The sequence below is a fragment of the Carassius carassius genome, chromosome 19 (assembly GCF_963082965.1).
Source record: "Carassius carassius chromosome 19, fCarCar2.1, whole genome shotgun sequence".
Taxonomy (NCBI): domain Eukaryota; kingdom Metazoa; phylum Chordata; class Actinopteri; order Cypriniformes; family Cyprinidae; genus Carassius; species Carassius carassius.
In genome coordinates, this window is record NC_081773.1 from 25,734,683 (window position 1) to 25,751,884 (window position 17,202).

General features: G+C 38.3%; 1 protein-coding gene across 1 annotated transcript in view; it reads right to left on the reverse strand.

The window, feature by feature from the left end:
• Positions 1-17,202, reverse strand: part of ttn.1 (titin, tandem duplicate 1) — a 140,520-nt gene that overhangs the window by 80,072 nt on the left and 43,246 nt on the right. The window contains exons 69-103 of the mRNA XM_059500462.1: positions 15,280-17,085; positions 14,774-14,824; positions 14,231-14,629; positions 13,814-14,083; positions 13,427-13,702; positions 13,193-13,332; positions 12,717-12,843; positions 11,442-11,705; positions 11,211-11,350; positions 10,989-11,115; positions 10,574-10,840; positions 10,214-10,480; positions 9,466-9,732; positions 9,205-9,344; positions 8,591-8,717; positions 7,995-8,137; positions 7,093-7,216; positions 6,571-6,837; positions 6,386-6,483; positions 5,932-6,100; positions 5,589-5,855; positions 5,023-5,289; positions 4,621-4,899; positions 4,123-4,531; positions 3,915-4,039; positions 3,562-3,828; positions 3,205-3,474; positions 2,830-3,129; positions 2,416-2,718; positions 2,143-2,330; positions 1,933-2,047; positions 1,561-1,845; positions 1,315-1,466; positions 1,081-1,228; positions 813-990 (exon numbers count right to left, since the gene is read on the reverse strand). Coding sequence (XP_059356445.1) covers positions 813-990; positions 1,081-1,228; positions 1,315-1,466; positions 1,561-1,845; positions 1,933-2,047; positions 2,143-2,330; positions 2,416-2,718; positions 2,830-3,129; positions 3,205-3,474; positions 3,562-3,828; positions 3,915-4,039; positions 4,123-4,531; positions 4,621-4,899; positions 5,023-5,289; positions 5,589-5,855; positions 5,932-6,100; positions 6,386-6,483; positions 6,571-6,837; positions 7,093-7,216; positions 7,995-8,137; positions 8,591-8,717; positions 9,205-9,344; positions 9,466-9,732; positions 10,214-10,480; positions 10,574-10,840; positions 10,989-11,115; positions 11,211-11,350; positions 11,442-11,705; positions 12,717-12,843; positions 13,193-13,332; positions 13,427-13,702; positions 13,814-14,083; positions 14,231-14,629; positions 14,774-14,824; positions 15,280-17,085 — 9,022 coding nt within the window. The remainder of the gene's footprint in view (positions 1-812; positions 991-1,080; positions 1,229-1,314; positions 1,467-1,560; positions 1,846-1,932; positions 2,048-2,142; positions 2,331-2,415; positions 2,719-2,829; positions 3,130-3,204; positions 3,475-3,561; positions 3,829-3,914; positions 4,040-4,122; positions 4,532-4,620; positions 4,900-5,022; positions 5,290-5,588; positions 5,856-5,931; positions 6,101-6,385; positions 6,484-6,570; positions 6,838-7,092; positions 7,217-7,994; positions 8,138-8,590; positions 8,718-9,204; positions 9,345-9,465; positions 9,733-10,213; positions 10,481-10,573; positions 10,841-10,988; positions 11,116-11,210; positions 11,351-11,441; positions 11,706-12,716; positions 12,844-13,192; positions 13,333-13,426; positions 13,703-13,813; positions 14,084-14,230; positions 14,630-14,773; positions 14,825-15,279; positions 17,086-17,202) is intronic.

Below are 17,202 nucleotides of genomic sequence, written 5' to 3' on the forward strand. Positions count from 1 at the left end.
TAGTGTTCATTTATTTTATTAAACTAGATCAATTGTTTTCATAAAAAACAAAGGTTTATTGTGTATATTCATTTGGCATTTCATTTACTGTAGCTACCGTATTTTTCGGACTATAAGACATTTCCTCACATGATGAGGAAAAAAACATATATAAGTCGCACTGGACTATAAGTCTCATTTATTTAGAACCAAGAGAAAACATTACCGTCTACAGCCACGAGAGGGCGCTCTATGTTTTCAGTGTAGACTACAGGAGCACTGAGCAGCATAGAGCGCCCTCTCGCGGCTGTAGGTGGTAATGTTTTCTATTGGTTCATTTCTCTTGGTTCATGTCAAATTAATTTTGATAAATAAGTCGCACCTGACTATAAGTCGCAGGACCAGCCAAACTATGAAAAAAGTGCGACTTATAGTCCGGAAAATACGGTATACCCTTTAAATTAGCATATTGAAAGAACAACAGCAGCAGTCTTCCTCATGATTGTGTAGCCTAGTGAACCGAACTGAGAGACCATTTTGAAGGCTCAGGAAACTTTTGCAGGTGTTTTGAGTTGATTACATGATTGGCATGTGACCATATTCTAATTTGTTGAGATTTGGTGGGTTTTTGTTAAATGAGAGCCAAAATCATCACAATTAAAAGAACCAAAGACTTAAACTATTTCAGTCTGTGTGCATTACATTTATTTAACAATTGTTTCACAATTTGAGTTGATTTACTGAAATAAATGAACTTTTCCACAACATTCTAATTCATTGAGATGCACCTGTATGTTCCACTACAGGAATGATCATGAAGATTCACCACTCACTTAAGTTCAGGTATAGGATCTCCACAAGCTTCCCATTTGTCAGTGCCACGCTGGCACTTATCAACAATGTAGCCCTTGACAGCAGTACCACCATCATATCTGGGAGGTTCCCAGAGCAGGAAGATGCTCTTTGCTGATTTGTCTCTCCATTTCAGGTTCTCAGGAGGGTCAGGCACAGCTGTATTTAAAAATAAGTTTTATTCACTGTCAAACTGTTCTTTAATTCATACCCCTCAAACTAAATAATTTAACACCTTTTAAGACTTACTGGCTGGGGAGGACACATTCACTGGTTCATCAATGTATGCTGGCTCTCCTGGTCCACATTTATTGCAAGCAATAACACTGAACAGGTACTCCTTGCCCTCAATGACATCTGTGACAGTGTACTCGAGGTCCTCTATACCTGACATCACCTGAAGAGTAGATGTTTTGAACCTAAATGTTTCAGTATGTACAATGTACATATACTGTAAACAAGTAACTGTTAAAAACAGCTCACCTTAACCCAGGTCTTGCGGGAAAGCTCTCTTTTCTCAATATTGTACCCACTTACAGGGCTGCCTCCATCATGATCTGGTGCTTCCCACATTAGATGTACATGATGTCTGCTCACCTCTGCAACTTTGAAGTCTTTGGGTGCACTTGGACATGCTGAAAGATGCAAAAAAGGTATTGTACATTAATCACTGTGTAAAAACAACAACATAGTAGGAAAATACAGAAGAAAGAAAAGAAATTTGCATACCAATAACATTGACTTCGATCTCTCCAGAGACAGATGTCACATCATTCTCCAATTGTAATGTGTATGTTCCTTTGTCTGGACGCACACTTGGAGCAACAACCAGTTCAGTGTATGTAGGCTTTGTAACCATGGAAACACGGTCTCCTGCAGTGACCTCTTTGTCACCAAATGTCCACTTGGGTTTGGGCACAGGATATCCGGTAATGGGAACTCGGATGACGAGAGCATTGGGAACAATGACTTCCAGACCATTCTTGAACCCACTGAGATCCATGGCGGGACCCACTTAGGTTGGAAAAGGAAATTTACACATTTAAACTTATGTGTGTGTATATTTTTACCTATCTTTAAGGGAAATTTAAAATGGCTTACCATGAGGATCGTCAGCCAAAAGTGGCCCAATTGCATCAGCTGGATCAGAAATGCCAGCAGCATTTTCTGCACATACTCTGTAGTGATACTTCTGACCAAACTTAAGTCCAGAAACCTTAATGTAGGATGTAGGATACATAAATAAACACATAAAACAAAAGAATCTTTTAATATGACATCCAAAACACAGACTTAAACAACATGACATACCCTGTAGTAAAGGTCAGGGCAAAGCCTAGCATTACATCTCAGCCACTTGTCAGAACCATCCTCACACTTCTCAATAATGTAGCCTGTAATCATACTGCCTCCATTGCTGATGGGTGTTTCCCATGACAGCTGAACTGAGTCTTTGGTCTGATTTGTGTAGTTGAAGTTCAGAGGTAGACTTGGCCTCTCTGTAATAGCAGACAAAATGTAATGTTTCACTCTGACTTTTGCAACAAATCAAAACATAGCAATCCAAATATAAACCCTACAAACCAATGGGATCCATGATCTTCACTGGATCTGTGGCAGCGCTTGGCTGGCCAATTCCAGCTTTGTTCTCAGCTCTGACCCTAAAGATGTACTCCTTGTTTTCAACAACATCTTTGAGTGTAGCTGTGCGATCCTCAGCTTTGACCACCAATGCAGGCTCCCATTTCACAGAGGTTCTGTCGCGTAGCTCAATGATATAAGATGTGATCTTAGATCCTCCATCAAAAAGTGGTGGTTCCCAGGAAACTGTGGCACCAAACCTATTGACAACTCCAACCATAAACTTCTGAGGTGCATCAGGCACATCTGTTAGAAGTAGGAGAATGATTAAAAAATAATTTTTAGACAACATAAAATTAGCTGTTACATTCTCAATTCTGACCAGAAAATAAAGCAATAAACTGAAGCATAGCTCACCAAATTTGTTTTTGGCTTGAACAGCCTCATCAGTAGTACAGGGTTCTCCATTTCCAACTCTATTGCGAGCACATACACGGAAGAAATACATGTTGTCTTTCTGCAATCCACCAACACAGTACTCAGGAATGTCAGCACGGTCTGTGGCCATTGTCCAGGTCTTGCGTTTGACATCTCGTCTCTCAACCACATAAGCCAAGATCTTGCTTCCACCATCACTTTCAGGTTCTTCCCAAGCAAGGCTTACCTCACCATCAGCAGTGTCAACAACATGCAGGTTCTTCACTGGTCCCGGAACATCTACAACAACACTTTTATTAGACTTCCAGAACAGTTAAATTGTCTGTAAATCATCTAGTTTGATTTCCTACTTACCAATGACATCAAGATTAATAAAAGCCTCTCCTGTTCCATGTTTGTTCTTGATGACAATCTTGTAACGACCCTTGTCTGACTTCTTAGGGTCCTTCAGCATGTACTTTGTCCTTTCAATGGATGTGTCAATGTTTTGCCCAGGTAGGCTGATGTCATTGTAAAACCATTCTGCCTCAGCACGAGGATAAGCATCATAGGGTACCATCATGACAAAAGGCTTTCCAGCATCTGTTACAAGGTTCTGATCTGTAGTCTTGATCTTTGGAATAGCTTTAAAGAAAGGTAGAAAACATTAACAAAAGTATCCCTTTATATGAAAACCAAAGCAGCAGTAATAGTATGGAAACAATATCATACCAGCAAGCTCAAGCTTGGCTCTGGCATCCTTCTCCTTTGCAACAATTCTGTATTCTCCCTGATCACGGGGCCTGATCTCACAGACTTGCAATCTATGAACTTTGCCCTCACTGATCATCTGGTATTTGTCACCCTGGACAATGATCATGTTGTTCCTCATCCATTTGACCTCAACTCTGTCCTTATTTAGTTCAGCCTCAAACACAATATCTGATCCTGGAGGCTCAAATACATCTGTGGGTGGCCTGACAATTTCCACTGGAATCTCTGTTGAAGGAAGAAAAAAAGACGTCATTAGCAAATAAAATTATCAGGCTATAAAATTAACAGGAACAGGCTGGGGGAAAAAATACCTTCAACAAAGAGACGTGCCCTTGTCCTTTTGTCTTCCGCCCCACAGGCATATTCACATTCATCATCTGGTCTACACTCTTTGATTACAAGCTTGCATTCTTTTCCATCTTTTTCCATATGATATCTGTAAAAAATGAGAGATTGTCATCATTAGCAAACATGTTTTACATTAATACAGAATACTATGTTTCATGGTTCAAAACTCACCTTGGTCCTTCTCTGATTTCACGTCCCTCCCTGTACCATTTAACATGGGCTTTCTCCTTAGATAATTTGCAAGTGAACTCGGCATCCTCAAATTCAGTGGTGGTTTGGTCTCTGAGCTGAGCGGTGAATTCAGTGGGTGCCTCACTGATGATCAGTTCTGCTGTGGACTTATCCGTCCCAGCAACTACACAGTATTCACCCTCGTCTGCAAGGCTGCAGTCCTTAATGGTCAGAGTGTGCTTGTCCTTATCCACACGATACAGAATGCGTTTGCTGAAAGTGATCTCTTGACCAGCCTTCATCCATTGGACTGTCACATTAGGTCTGTTCACTTTGCAAGAGAAAGTCATAGTCTTCTTTTCCTCTATTTCACAGTCCTCTAGTGGCTGAATGATCTTGAGGGCTTCCTCTGAGATGAAAATATATCTGTCAGCATTGTACATATACTGCTAACAAAATACACATGGTATAAAAGACAGACATATAATAACAACGCACCTAGTACACTGACGCTGGCAGAGCACTTGGCCTGCTCTCCGCGTTGGTTAGTCAGTGTAATGGTATAGCTGGCTTCATCTGACTTTTCAGCAGCTTTTATTCTCAGAGAGAACACAGTGTCTCTCTGAACCATGACAAACTTGCTGCTCTCAAACATCGTCTCATTGCCCTTCAGCCATTTGGCTTTGGCTCCCTCTGAGTTCACCTCGCAGTTCAGAACAATCTCTTGTCCTTCCTTTACTTGGGTATCCTTGATGGGAGTGATTATCCTCAGTTTTTCTAATGAGACATATAATGGTACCCGTTTTTACTCCAATTTAATACGACAATTCAAGATGAAACATTTGCAGACCATTACAGAAACGTATTAAAGAAAAATTTACTAAAAAAAGGAAAACTTACCAATCACCAACAAGTCTGCTGAAGCTTTTACAGAGCCAATGCGGGCAGTGAATGCACCCTCATCTTTCAGCTCGCAGTTTTTGACAATGAGTGCCCTCCTCTTGCCATCAACAACAATTTCATACTTATCATCAGTTGTAATTTCTTTGTCTCCTTTGAACCATTTGACTTCATAATTTTCCTTAGACACTGAGCAAACAAACTCAACCTTTTCACCCTCAACAGCCTCTTGGCTTTGGGGCCTAGCAATGAACTCAGCTGCCAATTCTAAAGCAATAAAAAAAAGTCAATTGTAGGTACATCAACATTCTTTGACTAACAAACTTTTATTTTTAAGTCATTTGAGATTACTGGATATGGACTTTTGAAAACAATTTTAAAGAGATTGCACTCACAAAGAACAAACTATATATTTAATAGCCAGAAAATATATATCTTTCTGGGCCTGGAAATCACGATTTTAAAATTCCTTGCTTTTCTAGGTTTTACATGACCATGGGAACCCGAGCTAGTAGTAGGACTTTAATATAACAGCGAGTCTGAAAGAATCTAAGCTTAAAACTTACCACTGATCTTTAGAGTTCCTTTTGTTTCAGAAGCAGGGAGTTTGCACTGGTACTCGCCAGCATCATCCATATGAAGGTCCTTTATGACGAGAATTCTCTTTCTCCCATCTGCAACATGTTCATATCTACCACCCTCAGGGATCTCCTGGTCACCCTTGTACCATGTAACCTCCGCACTGGGTTTGGAGACCTCACAAATCATCTTAATGCTGTCAGTTTCGGTGCCCTCAACATTGGACAGGTTCTTTGTGAATCTAGCTTCCTCCTCTGCAAGGCAAAAGGAATTATCATTAAGTCTTCATTTTTTGTTTGATTTTAGAACAATGGCTGAAACAAAACTTACCGACAACTGTCAGCATTCCAGAGGATTTGGATGTCCTTGCATCACATTCATATTCTGCTTCATCATCAAATACTGCCTTGCTGATGATGAGAATACGCTGTAATCCCTTGGCAATAATCTCGTACTTTTTGCCTTTTCTGATCTCAGCGCCATCTTTGAACCAGCGAACCTGTGCAACAAACAGTTATGAATCAATCCACGCTTTTTTTGTCAGATTTTGTGTGCATACTGTTTTTAAGTAAAAGAAAGACATTTTAAATATTAAGAAATTACAAAAATCATGCACATATTTTAGTTCAGTTTTGCTAAAATTGCTATGCTATTAATATAATTTGTAATTAAAACCATTGCACTAAATATCCAATGTAAATCATTCACAGCTTCACTAGTAGTCTCAGACCTCTGGACTGTAAAACTCTTTAAAAACTCTTGACTCTGTTACTGTGAAAAATACCTTGGCACTTTCACGGGACACTTCACATTCAAACTTAGCAGATTCCTTCTCCTTAACCTCAACATCGTGAAGAGGCTTTGTGAATTCAACAAATGGAGCTGAAAAAAACAAACATATTTGCTTTATACAAATTATTTGTGTTATTTTATGTCTTTAGTTGGCCTTATTCAAGTTTTTTAACTTACGTTCAACATTTAAGAAAGCAGATGTCTTGAACTCCTTTGCATCACAGGTATATGTCTTGGAATCATCAAGGCTACAGTCCTTGATGATCAGTCTCCTTATGCGTCCCTCAGCTACCATCTCATACTTCTTGGTTTTACGGATTTCCTGTCCGTCTCTGAACCACTTCACGTCAGCCTTCTCCCTGGACAGTTCACACTCCAGAATGGCTGTGGCTTCCTCTTCAACAGTCTGGTCCTCTAAAGGCTTGGTGAACTCAACTGGTGGCTCTGTGATGTGTAATGTGGAAATTTGAAACCATAAGCAATCTCTGTTTATGCCTATATAATATATTCGATTATAGAGAATACAGGTTGTTCTAGGGTTATTACAGTACACTTAAATTACAACCATAAAACCATGTTGTTACCTGAAATAAAATGAATGTTAAATAATATAAATAAGATTAAATATAAAATTAGAATAAAATTACTAAAAAAACAGTAATAATTAATAAAAACTATATAGACTAATAAAAAACATACCGTTCACAGTAAGTTTGGCCTGGGTTACAAAATCCTTTGCAGTAAGTTTCACTTCCCCAGCCTCCGTCATCTTGACATCTCTTACAGTCAGAGAATGCAGTCTTCCTTCTGCTCTGGTGACCACCTGCATAAAACAGTGTAGGACAGTCTTAAAGACAGTTTAAAAATTAGACAGATTTAAATGAAAAAAAATATTACCATATTTCCATAAGATTGACACTAAATTAATATCAGACATTATTAAAGACCAAGGAGAGGGAGTGGTGAAATATCCAAACATTTAGTATCTCTGAAAAGTCCTGAATGGGCTCTGTACAGGAGGAATTTTCTAAAATATAATGTAACTATATGAGGATGCAGGGTCTCAGGAGGTTGAATAATAAAACATAATTACCAATTTCTTATTTATCTGCTTTAATGAAAGCTATGTAAAAACAACAAATGCATTGTTCATATATATGTGTGTGTGTGTGTGTGTGTGTGTGTGTGTGTGTGTGTGTGTGTGTGTGTGTGTGTGTGTGAGATAATTACATAAGAAGCATGTTTATGAAGTTCACTATACCACCACTTCAACAACACTCTTGAAGTAGTTAAAAATAACCAGAAGGGCACCTGCAGGGCAGAATGGCCCAGCGTTATCTCGAAACATGAGCAAGTATTGCTGGAAGTCCTTATATGCAGAAAATATTTATACAAAGACTTTTCTCTTGAAATTGTCACCCTAAGACAACAAAATATACATACTATGTGTGTGTACTGTATAGTTCACCTATAGTCTGTTGTAAAAGTATAGCATCATAACAAATCACAATGAAATCAATGAAAATCCAGACAAGAACAAAACTAAATTAATGATGCTCAAATGAACATTAAATCTATAATATAAAAGCACAGAATCTCACCCTGTCACTTGGCTCCATCTTTGTTGGGCCAACGAACCATTCAACTGGAATATCTTCATATGAGAGCTCACAGTCAAAGGTAGCAGTCTCTCCAGCAGTGACAGTGACATCCCGCAGAGGTCGCAGGACGCCAATTGTGCGTGCTTTAGAAGAGGAAATGGACATCCTTAATAATAACAAGAGACTATCCTACTACTACAATTTCTCATTGTTCTCAATCACTCGAAGTCAAAATTTGCAGTCTGAAGGACTATACAGCTTGACACAGGATCCTAGATCATTAGCATATTGAGATTCCATGCACTGCCTGTGGTCAGATAAACTAGGAGGCATGTTTCAGTTCTGACAATAACCCCCACCCTCTCCTGATAAGGTATGGGGCTTCTAAAATAGTCTTGAGCCCTGATTGGCTGTTGACTAATCCCAAGTTATCTGTTATAGTCACCCAACTATTTTTTTTTTCTTCAGTGAAACAAGAATGCAGGTTGGTTTGTTAGCCAAAGTAAAACATAAATAAAATAAAAAATAAGGTTGCACAAGTATGTTATTTTTGTTATATATTATATAGTTTTTTATTAACTTATGAGGATTCTCACCTTTAACTCTGAGCTGAGCACTTGATTTTGCGTTAGCAGCACTGAAGTCCACACCACCAGCCATATCCATGCGAACATTGTAAAGGATAAGCATGTGCTTGGTGCCTTCCTCCTTAATTTCACAGTCCTGAGTGGAACAAACACATTTATTTGGGGCTGAAAATATTGACATAAAATGAACACAAAATAAAAAAGTATATATAATGATATATATATAATGAGTGTGTGTGTGGGGGGGGGGGGTGTTTTTGTGAAATATCAGGACACAACTTTGTATGACATGGGTATGACACAGGTATAACAAGGAGAGGGTGACTTATGAGGACATAACCCATGTCCCCATTTTTCAAAATGTTTATAAACCATACAGAATGAGTTTTTTTTTTTTTTGAGAAAGTAAAAATGCATAGGGTTAGAGTTAGGTGTAGGGTTGGTGTAGGGCCATAGAATATACAGTTTGTACAGTATAAAAACCATTACGCCTATGGGATGAACCCACTTTTCACAAAAAAAAGTGTGTGTGTGTGTGTGTGTGTGTGTGTGTGTGTGTGTGTGTGTGTGTGTGTGTGTGTGTGTGTGTGTGTGTAAAAACATAAATTTCAGGAATCCCTTACAGCAGACTGGTGCAGGGCATCTCCTTTGAGTTTCCAGTTACCATGAACATCCTCCTCAGAGATTTCTGTCTCAAAGCGAGCAGTCTCTGTCTCTGTGACCTCCACACTGTACAGTGGACGGACCATTTTAATATCACGTTCTGCAAAGAACAGGAAAGGAGAGGCAAAGTTATAGGAGTTCATAATAATTTAATACATTTTAATCTACTAATGTATATATGGATTAACAAAAATAAAAACAAGTACATTAAAAATACATACCTTCAATGTTGAGCTTAGCAGCTGTTTTGTCAGAGCCACAGTCGCACACATATTCACCAATGTTGGCCTTCTCTGCCTTCTTCACTGTCAGGATACGTTTCTTTCCATCAGCCTTGATGAGGACGTTCTTAGAGGGAGTGATTTCCTTGCCATCTTTAAACCATTTCACCTGAGCAGATGATTTGCTCACTTCGCACTTCAGGACAACCTCATCCTTCTCAACTGCAGTGTAGTCCTGTAACTTGGTGGTGAAGTAAGCTTCTCCTTCTGTTGATGTAAAGGAGAACATTGAGGTTTTTTTTTTTACATGATTTACCACAAAAAGGCCCTGTATGTAATACAATAAAAATTAAACCCACACAGGGTGACAAAGACCTTGACACATAGTTATTTTCTCTATGGACTAGTAAGCCAACATATTTAGCTTCCTCTATTTTAAGAGCTCTGTCATCCACCTCATATTTCTTGTTCCTTGTACTTCTGAGTGAATAAGGTTTTCATTTTCTTACTCTTGAGCTTTTAGTCATCTATAAAATTATTTATCATTACTGTAAAATTAATTTGAATAATTGAAACAAATAAGGTTACTAGATGGTGCCAATTAGATATTGTAACTTGTATTGGTATACAAAAGAGAGACTGCTGAGTGATACAAGACATGAAAGCAGCACCAAAGTACTGTCAAGAACAGTAGTAAAATATACTAAAGTCATTATAAAATGTATTAGAAAACATTTTAAACACCTACCAAGCACAGTGAGCATTGCTTCAGAGCTTTTACCAAGGGCCTCAACTTTAATTAGAGAAGTGTCATCAATAGACACCTCTTTGAAGGACAGAGTATGGATCTTGCCATCCTCGGACATGTGCACCACTTTGCTTGGATGCAAACGCACATCATTCTTGTACCAGGTGACTTGAATCTTCTCATGAGAGAGTTCAATCCTGAATTCTGCGGTCTCACGCTCTTTAACAGTGACATCTTTAATGGGTCTGACAAACTCAAGACGGATACCTGAATAGAATGATAAATGCAGATCAGAAAAAATTGATCAGAAACAAAAACTGAAGGAAATGTGATTACAGTGCAATAAAAAAAATTCATTACCCTGAATAACAAGTTTGGCTGATGTCCTCTTGTCCTCAGCCTCAAACGTGTACTTAGCCTCATCCTCATAGGCAGCAGATTTGACCACTAAAATGTGTCTTTTCCTTTCTGCGAGGATTTCAAACTTTTCGTCAGCCTTCAACTCCTGAGATCCTTTTAGCCAACGGACAACCTTAGCCTCTCTTGACATCTCAATTTCAAATCTTGCATCATCTTTCTCATAGACTTGTACATCGTTCAAAGGCAATACAAAAGAAATGGGCAAATCTATGACAAAGGTGAACAGAAAGATTTGATTAGACAGGAAGAATTACCTTTAATTACCTTTTCATTAATATATATATATATATTTTTTTTCTTTTTAAGTACATGCACAATTGCATATACTGTATATATAGGCTACTTTTTTAATTACCTTTCACTTTAAGATTTACAGAACACTTAGCATTCGCTCCCTGGAAGACCACCTCTCCAGATTGGGAAACTTTGCAGTTGTAGAGTGTTAATGTGTGTTTTGCACCATCCTCAATAATCTCAACATCCTGTTAGCAAAAAACATATGAGAAAAAAATATTAACTATATTGCTACATGTTTATGCAAGCTGTTTACTGAATTTATTGATGCAGCTGTGCTCACAGGTGAAGATGACAAGACTTCGCCCTTCAGTTTCCACTGGCCATGGACATCATCTTCAGAGATTTCCACCTCAAAACGAGCCGTCTCACCATCAAAGAGCTCAACGCCATACATGGGTCGCACCACTTTGATGTCACGAGCTGGAATTAAAAATTAACAAGTAAAACCCACTTACACCCTAGAAAGATTGCAATATTATTACATTTTAGAAATATAATCTTAATTACTGACCTTCAATGTTCAAGTTGGCTGAAGTCTTGTCTGTTCCACAGTCGCAAACATATAGTCCTTTGTCTTTGTTCTCAACTTTTTTAAGATTGAGGATTCTTCGTTTGCCTTCAGCTTTCAAGGTAATCATCTTGGAGGCTTTAATTTCGATTTCATTCTTGAACCATTTCACAGGAGCATCTCTACTGAGCTCGCAGTCAAATGTGACTTCATCTTTTTCAACTGCGGTGTAATCTTGTAACTTGGTGGTGAAATATGCATCGCCCTCTGCAAAAACAGGTTGCTGTGTTAATATTCAGAAACTAAAATACGAGTAGTAATCTACATAAAAAGGTTTTGTCATAATGCAAAAACTAAGACAATGAGGAGGGAAACAAGAATCAAATAAATGTAGCGGTGAAATAAAGGTAAAATTACCTATTACAAGCAGTTTAGCCATTGTGGATATTCCTTTAGCCTCTGCTTTTATTAGGCAAGTATCATCTAGTGATACTTCCTTAATTTCTAGTGTATGTTTCCTTCCCACCACGCTGGTGAACACGGTTCTGCTTGGGTGCACTTTTATTTCATTTTTGTACCATGTCACGGCGACATTCTCATGAGAGAGTTCAAGCTCAAATAAAGCTGTTTTACCTTCCTTCACAGTTAGGTCCTTTAATGTTGAGGTGAAGTTCAGCCTCATACCTACGACATTTGTTCAATGCAGAACAAATGACTATGGGCGCAATAAATGAATATACTACAAACTTGAAAACCAGTGAATTTATTAGTAAATTTATTAGAATTGATTAGCAACTGTAATGTTTTCTATTTGCTTTTTGTTAGATTATTCATTAATAAACACCCTTGTTAAATTTTGTCAGAAAGTATTTTGACCAACACTAACCAAGATGATAACCGACTTACCCTCTACCATCAGTTTTGCTTTTGATGATTTGCTCAAGACCTCAATACTGTATTCACCCTCATCCTCAAAGCAACAGTTACTTATAATAAGTATGTGTTTCTTTCCGTCATCAATGATTTCATACTTATTTCCTTGTGTAACAATATCAGAACCCTTAAACCAAATCGCTTTAGGCACATCCTTATTGATGGAGCACTCAAACTTTGCCTGTTTCTTTTCATGCACAGTAACGTCCTTCAAAGGGACTGTGAACTCCATTTCCAACTCTGGTAGGCATGAATGAACATTGTCCATATCGTCACTTATCTGCATTTGTAGATTTGAATTTACATTTTCTTATGCTTTTAAAAAGACATTGATCCATCTCTTACCTTTTACTGTGAGCATAGCACTTGTCACAGCATTCAGAGCTTGGTATGTAACTTCACCAGCTTGATCAAGCTGAACATTTTTGATAGTAAGGAATCGCTTTGTTCCCTCAGATCTGATGTCACATGTCTAAAATAAAAGAAAATTATGAATCGGCTAATTTTCTGAACGATGTGCTATAAATAAATTGCATACCGATATCAATAGTGTTCAGTAGAAAATTGTACTCTTAGATGTTTTTGGTGTAAATACTTATGTCATCTTAATTGTCATCCACATTGTGTTTTGTGTGTGTGTGGCAATACAGAATGTTTGTATTATAAAACTGAATTAATTATCTAAAATGGGTAAAGTGGTTATTTAACTATTAAATCATAACTAGTTTGTAGCTTGGGGAGCCTTAGTTTTAAAGTAGTTTCTTCAACCCTGGGAATGATTAATGTTTTAGGACACCTGAGGGGTTTAAATAGGGTCTTACCGGTGATCTTGTCAGAACCTGTCCTCTAAGTTTCCATTCTCCAGGTACATCATCCTCTGAAATTTCAGCATCAAAGTTGGCCTCCGTTTTCTCAACCACCTCTACGCTAGCAAGAGGCTTCAAGATCTCAGCTTCACGCTCTGGATAGAGATTAAAAGGTTTAAACACAACATTTTCAGATGGTCATATAAGCAGAAATCAACAGTCCTCAGGACAGTGGCGATGCTGTTTTACCTCCAAGTGATAGTTTTGCTGCATATCTGCGGCCTTCAACCTCCACAACGTACTCAGCGACGTCATCAGGCTGGGCATTTTTAATGGTAAGAGTGATGTCTTTACCCTCCTTCTTCACCTCAGTCTTATCTGTAGGCTCATTAGGGATTTCATCATTACCCTTGTACCACTTCCAGTTAGGGGTGTCCTTGAAGAGCTCGCCTTTGAATGTAGCAGTGGCCTTGGGTTTCACATGCTGGTCCCGCAAAGGTTTCACTAACCAGTCTCTAACAATTTCTGTTGAATGCATACATGGGTAAATTCACACACCACCACTAAATTTACCAAAGAAGATCATCTATCTAACTATTTAGGAAGCTGTGACGGTCAAAAAGATCAAATACATACCAATAACCTTGACATTAGTTTGAGTTTTGATGTTTTCACACTCGCATGTGTAAACACCAGCATCATCATCGTTCGCGTCCTGGATTGTGATGGCATGCTGTAGCCCAATAACATTGATTTGAAGTTTGCCAGGAATTTCTTTTATCACTTGTCCATTCTTCTTCCAGACCACATCTCTGTCCTTGCTCAACTCACAGGTCAAATACATTGGTTGGCCCTTGAACACGGAGGTCTCTTCTTCCAGATTCTTTGTGAATTTCACAGGTAATTCTATATGAAACGATAGAAGAAATGCCACTTGTAACAATCATACATTATTAGTACCAACATATTAACATTAATGGCCTTTAGAGGTGACACCATATACATTTTTTATATGAATAGAAAGGATGCTTTGAGAATAGCAGTCATGAATACCTTCAACAATAAGTTTAGCTGTTGAGGTCTTCTCCTTGTTGCCCAGCTTTGCAACACATGTGTACTCTCCAGTGTCTGAAAGCTGTACATCAATGATTTGCAGTTTGCGGTCTTTGCCATCAGATGTGAATTTGTGCTTTGGATCCTCCCTTAGATTGCTTCCATCTTTCATCCAGGTGGTGACAGCAGTAGATGGAGAGATCTGGCACTCAAATACAGCAGAAGAGCCAATGGACTCAGCCTCCTGTAACACAATGTCTTGGAGCTCCTTCACAAACTTCAAGGGGACAGCTTTGAGTTGGAAACCAAATGGTGATTCTCCTGGAGGCTTGTCACCCCCACCACCAGGTTTCAGCCCTCTTCCCCTTCCAGCATCACCAGGAGATGGAGTTTGTCTTGCTATAATAAAAAAAAATAAAAAAAAATTCTGATCACACAAAAGTTTGACCATTTTAAATTATTCTTTTGTAACTTTAAAATTAACATTATGCACTGTAGCATTAGAAATGCATATTACACATGTACTGTTTATTACGAACGTACGTCTTAGTCCTCTGCCTCTGCCTGGAGCTGGCTCTTCCTTTGGTTTTCCATCTGTTTTAAATATTGTTATACTATTAAACAAGGCTTGAAATGGTAAAACTGCAAAGGATCTGAAATGATTGGTTAATAAATTATATACAAATGATATACTATATGTGAGCATTTTAATGACAAAGACAATAAAACAAGTGTGAAAAATAGCCCAGGACAAATGACACCCACAACAAAAAAGATGAATAAAGACGAAGGAATGAAAATGAGATTGACAAACAGCTACATGACAGAACAGGACTTCATTGACACACAACATTCTATCAAGAAGGTTGGATGAACCAAAAATTAAGAATTAATAAATCGAAGAAAGGACACTAAACATCAAAGACATCCAAACACTTAAAAATTAAGACACTTGTTAAGGGGTAATAACGGATGATGAGTCGAGTTGATATTATTTGGAACGATTGTAGGGAGCCACAAAATACCAACGGTGAGCTTTTGGTGCTCACCTTTCTTGTCACCCATTCCTGGGGTTTCAACTGCTCCATCCTCCAAGGTGTCATCAAAGGTTTCGGATCCATAACTGTCCCTAGGAGCAAGTTCCCATCCCCATGTTTCTTCTTCTTCACCATCCACCACTTCCTGCTCTTGCTCATATACTACCTCCTCTTGCTGTGTAGGAATCTTTTGTAGATGCAAAACACTAGGAGACAACTCCTTCACCATTGGCAGTTTGTCTTCAGTCGTTTTTAAGGGAGGTTCCTGAGTACTCTTTTCTTCTTTGGGGGAGACTGTCTTTGAGACCTTCTTTAGAATTATAGACTCAAGTGAATCTTTTGGTGAAATCTTCTTGGGTGATTTTGCACTAAACTTTCTTTCCATTGGAATGGATTCAGTGGGTTTAGGTTTTTGTATGCCCACTTTTGGTGAATGAGTCTTTTTTAGCTCTTCATGTTCTATAGGCTTCAATGAGATTTCCTCTTCTCTCTCCATTTCCTTTGGTGAAAGACCAATTTTTTTTGCCACTGCGGGTGAATCTTCCTCTTTTGGACTCTTTTTAGCCAGCGGAGAGATTTGAAGACTAGGTTTATCTACCTTTGCTGAAGGAGTTTTCTCTGCAATTACTTTTCCTTCTACAGGTTTCAAAAATACCTCTTCTTTTCTCATTTCATCCGTTGGAATATGTTTTTTAGTTATTACCTTCCCCTCTTCTTTGAAACCTTCCTGAGTCTTTTCTGGAGTAGTAGTACTCTTCATGGGCTGATACTCATGGGGTGACTCTAGCTTTTTGGTCTTTTCAGCCTCTTCATATGTTTTTTCACTTTTTCCTGGTTCTTTTACCTGGATGTGATGATCCTTCAGGATATGTGTTGTTTCTGAACTCTCTGGATGCTTAATGTCTACAGGTTTTTTCTCAGTTTGCTCTTGAGGAACCATGTCAGTAAATACATCATCATTAGATTCTTTGGAAAATGGTTTCAGAGTAACAGTTTCTGGCTTCTCAACATGTGGTAGAATTCTCTTTGCTTTCTTTGGAAATTTCTCAGGTTCTTTGGGGATTTCATCTTTAGCTACAGAAGGCTTTGGAATTATGGGTTCTTTAGATTTTTGATCTGTAGCTGTCACATCTATTTCCTTCTCTGAAACAGACTCATCCTTTATAAGCCTTTCGTGTTTTTGGACACCAATACTATCTTTGCTCCTGTCTATGTTGCTGTCTTTCTGGAGACCTACAACAACCTTATCTAATTTCTTGACAGATTTTAATTTGACAGTTTCCTGTTCTTTCTCAGTTAATATTGACTTAGTTTCCTTTTTCAGAGGTGTCTTAGCTTCATCTTCCATTAGAATTTTACTTGCTTGTTTTCCCTTATTTTCTACTTCTCTTCCACCAATTTCAGGAGCAATCCCTTTCCCTTGTGAGGGAGACCTCACATCCTTGTATTTTTCTGTCTTCTTTTCCTCCGCCTGAGATATTTTCTCTGTTTTTGTAGCAGTTTCATACGACCAAGTATCTTCAGTGACTTCATAGCTGCTGGTGAGTTTGATTTCAGTAATAGCCTTTGAATACACCATCTCCTCTTCACCTGTTTGAGTTTTCTCAACTTTCTGGAGAAGTGGTCCCTCTTCTGCTTGTGGTTCTTCACACAGAATCTTGCCAACTTTATTAAGTGATATAACTTCATGATCTTCCTGATGTTCTTTTGGTCTTCTGGTTACTTTCTTTATGGCTGGTATGTCCAGTTTTTCCTCTTCCTTTTTGATGTGAATTTTACTCTTTTGTTTAAGAAGAGCTTGTGTGGTGCTAGTTGTTTCTGAGGTGATAAAGGTCACAATATGACATAACATGGGACAGTACAATCAGCATGACATAAGACACCTGTACACATATCACACAGCAGGGTTGAAGCCAAGTCATCTGTGTTGGAATT